Raw genomic sequence first — 6369 nt, 5'->3', positions numbered from 1 at the left:
TGCAAGAAAGCTTGTTTATTAGGGCTTGTGTATTACCGTCTTTGTTCTGTTTGATTTCTATAGTGGGCGCTTATTCCAATGCACATCAGTGGGGTCAGCCTTCTGACACTTTCTCACCTCGTGCGGTCCAGTCTTCTATGTCAGAGGCCCGTGTGATTGGGACTTTGCCTGTTGAAGAAGTGGGCTTTACTTTGTTCCCTAACAAACCCTTGAAAAGCAGGTCAAAGTTGAATCTACTCCAGTTTGTCAAAGGTGGTTCTAGTAGCTATCAGTCAGTGTCCCATGCCCAGACTGCTCCAAGCAGCTATGCCTTGGCTTCCTTACCTCTGCCCCCAGTTCAACAGCCTTCAAGCAGTTTGATGTCCTCTGGATCAACCATTCCAGGTGTTGCTAGTGGATTGAGTTTGGAGACCCAGTATGCTGCAAGTGGTTCTGGACACCTTGTTTCTATACAAGGCGAGAGTAGTAGCTACCCTGCCAAGCTTGGCGTTTCTGGCCAGTCCACTGGTGATGGTTTGCATGTGTTCAGCTCCCAGGAAACCTCGGTTCATCAATCAGCAGAAGCCTCTTTGCCGGTGTTCTCTCAGAGTATCTCTTACAGCAGTTCATCTGCTCCAGGTACCACTTCCACTTCTCAAAGTAGCCCTGTACTACTTTCAGAAAACTCAGGTCAACCGGTGTCTTCTCAGGGTGAAGGTAGTTACAGTGGTTTGTCTCAAGGTGCCTCTAGTCCGTATACCTCAGACTCCAGTACCAAGCTCAATTCTTCAACCATTTCTCACCAGTCCTCTGGTGACCAGAGCTCCCCCAGTCTGTTCAGTTCAGGCTCTCAGGATAGTTCTGGCACATTTTTAGCTTCTGGTTCTTCCTTTCTAGAGAAAGTGACGGGGCTTAGTGCTCTTGAGACACCCAGTCAGCTTCTGCCCTTGGTGGTATCTAACCAGTATACTAGTGGTCAAAGCTGCCCTAGTCTGCATGTAGTTAGCCCTCAGAGCAGTTCTGATTCAAAGTCAACAGATGCTGCTGCATCTCCATACACTCAGGGCAGTGTCTCTTACAGTAGCCAGGCTCAAGGCTCTGCCACTTCTCAGGGCAGCTCTGGGGCTGAATTGTCTGCAAGTTCTGTCCAATCTGTCCCCACACATGTAGGGAGTGACGGTTCCAGTGGTGTGTCCCAGTCTCTCACTGCCTCTAGTCTGTATACTCCAGGATCCCTGATGTCTAACAAGCTTGATGCTTTACCCCTAGGGGTTTCTAGCCAGTCCACAAATGCTCAAAGTTCACCTATTGTTTCTATGTCAAACACCCAGAGCAGGTCTGGCATGCAGTTAGCGACTTCTAGTCGTTATGTCCCTGTACAAGGAGGTAGTAGCTCTACTAGTTTCTCAATCCTCAGGGCACTCTGGGTCAGTATACTCCTGGATCCCCTACCAAATAAGTAAGTGGTCCCACAAGTAGCAGGATTTCCTATAGAGCAGTTTCACAAGTTGGTGCTTGGTCTCAAATGGGAGCTTCTGGTCAGTTTCCATCTCCGGCAGGGAACTATATGCTCTTGGCTACTCCAAGCCCATTTCTTCACCCCAAAGCACTTCTAGTTGGTCCGCCAGTGTCTTGAGTTCCAATAAGCAATATCTCTCGGCCTCCCAGGGCATCTCCGGGCCTCAGTTTGGGGCCTCGCAGGGAATAAGCAGCTCTTCCAGTGGTTCTGTCCAGTCTCAAGGTACCTCAAGTTTATATTGCAAGTGTGCATTGTCTCCCCTAGATGTAGACCATCAGACTACTACTGTTCACATGAGTGTTTTACCTCTAGCTATGGCACCCAGTCAGCGTCTTCTACCCCCTTCACCCTGCAAGGAAGTGTCACTTACGATGGATCACCACAGCCTATAGATACTGCAAGTCAGTTTGCCCCTGTGTCTCGCTCTTATCCAAGTGTATCATCCAAATCCCAAGGTGTTGCCAGTCAGTCTACTACTGTTCAGGCTTCTCTGAAGCACCTTACCTCTACCTTCACAGGCAGCTCTGGCACCCAGGCTGCGTCCTCTACTCCTTTCACCCTGCATCGCACCGCTTATGGTGGATCATCTCCGCTTCAAGATACTGCTAGCCAGTTTAACCCTGGGTTGCCAACCTCCTGTCCAGGTTTGTCATCACCACTAGGTGTTGCCAGTCAATCTAGTTCACGGAAGTGGTTTAGCTCTGCCTCCCAGGGCAGCTCTCAGTTTGGGGCCTCCACTGGTTTTGCACCCGTAAGCATGAGTAGCCGTTACAGTGGTTCTGTCCAGTCTCAAGATACCTACAGTCAGTTTGCCCCTGGATCTAAACCCTCCTATGCAAGTTTATCAGTGTCCTCACCCCAAACTGTTGCTGGTCCTACTACGCTTCAGAGTTCACGGAAGCAGTTTTCCTCTACCTTCACAGGCAGCTCTGGCATCCAGGCTGGGTCCTCTACTCCCTTCACCCTGCTGGGAAGCACTGCTTATGGTGGATCATCTCCACTTCAAGATGCTGCTAGTCAATTTGTCCCTGGGTCTTCATCCCCATATGCAAGTGTGTCATTGTCCTCACCCCAAGCGGGTCCATCTACTACTGTTCCGGCTTCTCTGAATCAACTTGCTTCTACCTTCACGGGCAGCTCTGGCACCCAGGCAGGGTCCTCTACTCCCTTCACTCTGCAGAGAAGCACCGCTTATGGTGGATCACGTCAACCTCAAGATTCCACAAGTCAGTTTGCCCCTGGACCTCAATCCCCCTATGCAAGTGTGTCCCTGTCCTCACCCCAAGCTGTTGCTAGTCCTAGTACGGTTCACGGAAGCGGTTTACTTCTGTATATAGAGGCAGCTCTGGGCCTCAATTTGGAGCTTCTACTGGTTTTGCCCCAGAAAGAGAGAATGGCCTTTACAGTGGTTTGGTCCAGTCTCAAGATCCTGCAAGTCAATTTGCCCCTGGATCTAAATCCTCCTATGCAAGTGTATCACTGTCCTTACCACAAGCTGGTCCATCTACTACTGTTCAGGATTCTCGGAAGCAGTTTACCTCTACCTTCACAGGCAGCTCTGGCACCCAGGCAGGGTCCTCCACTTGCTTCACCCTGCTGGGAAGCACTGCTTATGGTGGATCATCTCGGCCTCAAGATGCTGCTAGTCAGTTTATCCCTGGGTCTTCATCCCCATATGCAAGTGTGTCATCGTCCACATCCCAAGGTGTTGCTAGTCAGTCCAGCCAAGCATATCAAGGCTTTTCTGTGTCCCAAGGCCAGAAGTCTCCAAGATGGCAGCCTTCATCCACTCGTTGGACACAAGGTATTCAGCCTTCAGATGCAGCTGTATTGCAGGGCAGTTCATCTCAAAGCTCTCCAATGCAGTTCTCTTCCCTGTCATCTGCAGGAGGCTCCTCTTCAAGAGTTTCTGGTCCGTTTGTTTTTGCACAGGGGGGTAGCACCAGTTATAGTGGCTCTGTCCAATCTCAAAGCCTCTCTACCAAGTATACCCCTGGGTCCCAGCTCTTGCCTTATGATCCAAGTGTTTCTGGGCAAGGTACATCCAGTCCTTCAGCTTCTGAGGTCTTGAGTAGCTACAGTTCAATGAACAACCAGAATGCTCCTGCTCTATCCCGCAGCTCTTCTTCAAGCCACTTCTACTCAGTCAAGGGATAAAAGACTCTGGTAAACTGCCACATGATGTAAATGTCTTCCAGAACTGAAACCCCAGTAAATCTTTCAAAGCAGTTTTCTTGGTGTCTTTTGGCTTTATATATTTAAAGTTACAGTTTTTAAAGGATGGTGGTACTTTGTAGTTTAGTTACTGTAAGTGTTAAAGGGTGCCACGAAGTGGTTAAACTGCTTTCCCACGAATGTTTGGTTTAATATGCTGAAGGGTTTGAAAAGTGGCACTTGGTTTCTGATGACTTCAGTGTATACACTGACCAAGGGTGTTTTAACATGATGCCCACTTGGGGAGGGGGGGGGCGTATAGGAATTATTCAGACTATAGGAATGCATGTGTGCAGGTGCATAGTATTCCTTCGCAAAGTGACTGCCAAATACTTGTTACTGATTGTAATAACAGAACTATGTCACTAACTTTTTTTAAATTTTTTTTTAAATGTGTGGCTTGGGCATAGTTTAAAATAAATGTGATATTGCTATAGGTTTAATTGTGATATTCAAATATCAGTGATCTGTATCCGCCTCATATTTTCATCAGTGCATCACATGAGTTTAGATGCATAAGCCTTTAAGTGCCGTCTGACATTTTCTTCTAAAATGAGCATTTTTCTCAGGCTCCTGTGTTCGTTCAGTTATTTTACTTTAAAGGCAAATTTAAAAAAAAAAAAAAAAAAAACGATTTATTGCCATTAAAGTGAGATTAGTGAACCTACATATGGGAGCCTGATAAAAATGCTAATTTTAAGAATTTCAAACGGTACTTAAAGGCTTTTGCATCTGAACTCTTCACATGAAGAAATGTATGACTCGTAAAAGCAGTAGCCCAGTAGCTTTTATATAAGATAATTTATGGCTGCGTTTACACTTGGTATTAACATGCGATCGCCGTGATCTGATCAAGCAGATCGGATCATCAGTCAATCAGGACAAGGCGTGTTTATACTTGGCAACATCAGCTGACTTCTAACATCCGGATACAGGTCGCATGTTAATGCCAAGTGTAAACGCAGCCTCTGTCAGTGGTTCTCAAACCTGTCCTGGAGTACCCCCAGACCTACACATTTTGTATGTCTACCTCATCTATCACACCAGAATCAACTCATTAGCTCATTAGTGGAGACTGCAAGACCTGAAGTGGGTGTGTCAGATATAGGGAGACATACAAAATGTGTAGTGCTTGGGGTACTTCATGGAGAGGTTTGAGAACCACTGATCTATGTAATAACTAATGTGTAGGCAGGCCTGGTTGTGATAATAGACTATGATTGTGCAGCAGCAGCGATATGTCATCCAGTAGAAAATGTTATTTACACCACAGTAGATTTAGGACAAAATGATGAGCAGTCACAGGTCTGCATATATCCACTATTATAGAATGATTATCTTAAGCAGCTCATTCAGTCAGAATTTAAGTCTTAACTATCCATTTTCTAATACTTTAACTTTTAAATTTTGTTTTGCCTCATGCTAATGTTATCTTTTGGTTTGCATCTATGGCTCAGGAAAGCAGATTGATTGAGGGTCTGTGGTGCTGGCAGAGGACTACTTGGACAGTGAGGCACTTAAATTATGCTCACAAATTGTCATCAGTGGCATTTTTGATTATTGATAATGTGTACCATTCAATTTCCTCCTGCTTCCTATAGGTCAGCCGATTAATCCTCAGTGTTGTATTTATCCTGAGGAAATGATCCAGACCGGCATCTCTGCCATTGATGTCATGAACAGTATTGCCAAAAAATTTGGCCCATTTTCTCTGTGGCCAGTCTACCCAGCAATGAGGTGAGACTGCTGTGGTTTTTTTTAAATCATGTCGTTCCAAACCCGTAGCACCATTTTGGAGAGTGTGTGGTGCAGCTGACACAGAACAGCATACGCTGTTGGCAGGGCTGTTTCTAGCCAATTTGACGCCCTAGGCGAAATCCCTATTGCGCGCGCGTCCCCCTCGTGAATTAGCGAATTTTACTATACACATTTTTTTTTAATTGGATGTTAAAGTTTATATTACATGACACGCTGATCCTTTAACAATGCATTGGTGCAAAAAACGCACACCTTTTTGGACAAATCTGCCACAAATATTTTGACAAATGTGCCACAAAAGTGTCACAAATACTGCCTAAACAAAATACTGATTTTGTGCACTTTATTTACTGTACCAATATTTTAAATTGGCCTTTGAACTTAGCTTTATTGCATGGCAAAAAAAGTGTTACCTTGCCAAAGCACTGACAGAGCCCACTGATCTAACGGTGTTGAGCGCTCCAATGCAAACTTTGCATGCAACAATCAGGCAGCAATTGATAGCGCTCTGATCCAGTGGCATACAGGCATCGTCAGATTGACAGTACTTTAGCCCAATAATGTTGGGCGATCCAGTGGGGGCGGCAGTCATATTTCAGGGTGACCGTGCCACTCTTTATCACAACCCTGCTAAAAGTGCCAGTACGTGCGCTCATTGGCGCCCCTTCAGCTGGTGGCGCCCTACGCGACCGCCTAGCTCGCCTATGCCTAGAAACAGCCCTGCTTGTCAGGGTAGTTCGGAAATACAGCATGCATGCTGGCAAGGAAAGAGGGTAACTGAAGTCTGCCAATTTGCTGGTGCCTCATATGGCTTGGAACCAACTTCATCTGCAAAAGTGACATTCCAGTTAAGCTGCTTGTCCTTCATAATTCAACTGGACACATTTTCAAGCCACTGG

The 6369-nt window shown here is 46.2% G+C and overlaps 1 protein-coding gene across 1 annotated transcript in view; it reads left to right on the top strand.

The window, feature by feature from the left end:
- The window catches only part of LOC107678017 (uncharacterized), a 4875-nt gene extending 685 nt beyond the window's left edge, over positions 1–4190 (top strand). The window contains exons 3-4 of the mRNA XM_016473114.1: positions 44–618; positions 2422–4190. Coding sequence (XP_016328600.1) covers positions 138–618; positions 2422–3569 — 1629 coding nt within the window. The 5' untranslated portion in view covers positions 44–137 and the 3' untranslated portion in view covers positions 3570–4190. The remainder of the gene's footprint in view (positions 1–43; positions 619–2421) is intronic.
- The last annotated feature ends 2179 nt before the right edge of the window (positions 4191–6369 follow it).

Source organism: Sinocyclocheilus anshuiensis, unplaced genomic scaffold (genome assembly GCF_001515605.1).
Source record: "Sinocyclocheilus anshuiensis isolate Anshui unplaced genomic scaffold, SAMN03320099.WGS_v1.1 scaffold260, whole genome shotgun sequence".
In the NCBI taxonomy this organism is placed as follows: Eukaryota; Metazoa; Chordata; class Actinopteri; order Cypriniformes; family Cyprinidae; genus Sinocyclocheilus; species Sinocyclocheilus anshuiensis.
This window is presented reverse-complemented; position numbering and strand designations above follow the sequence as displayed.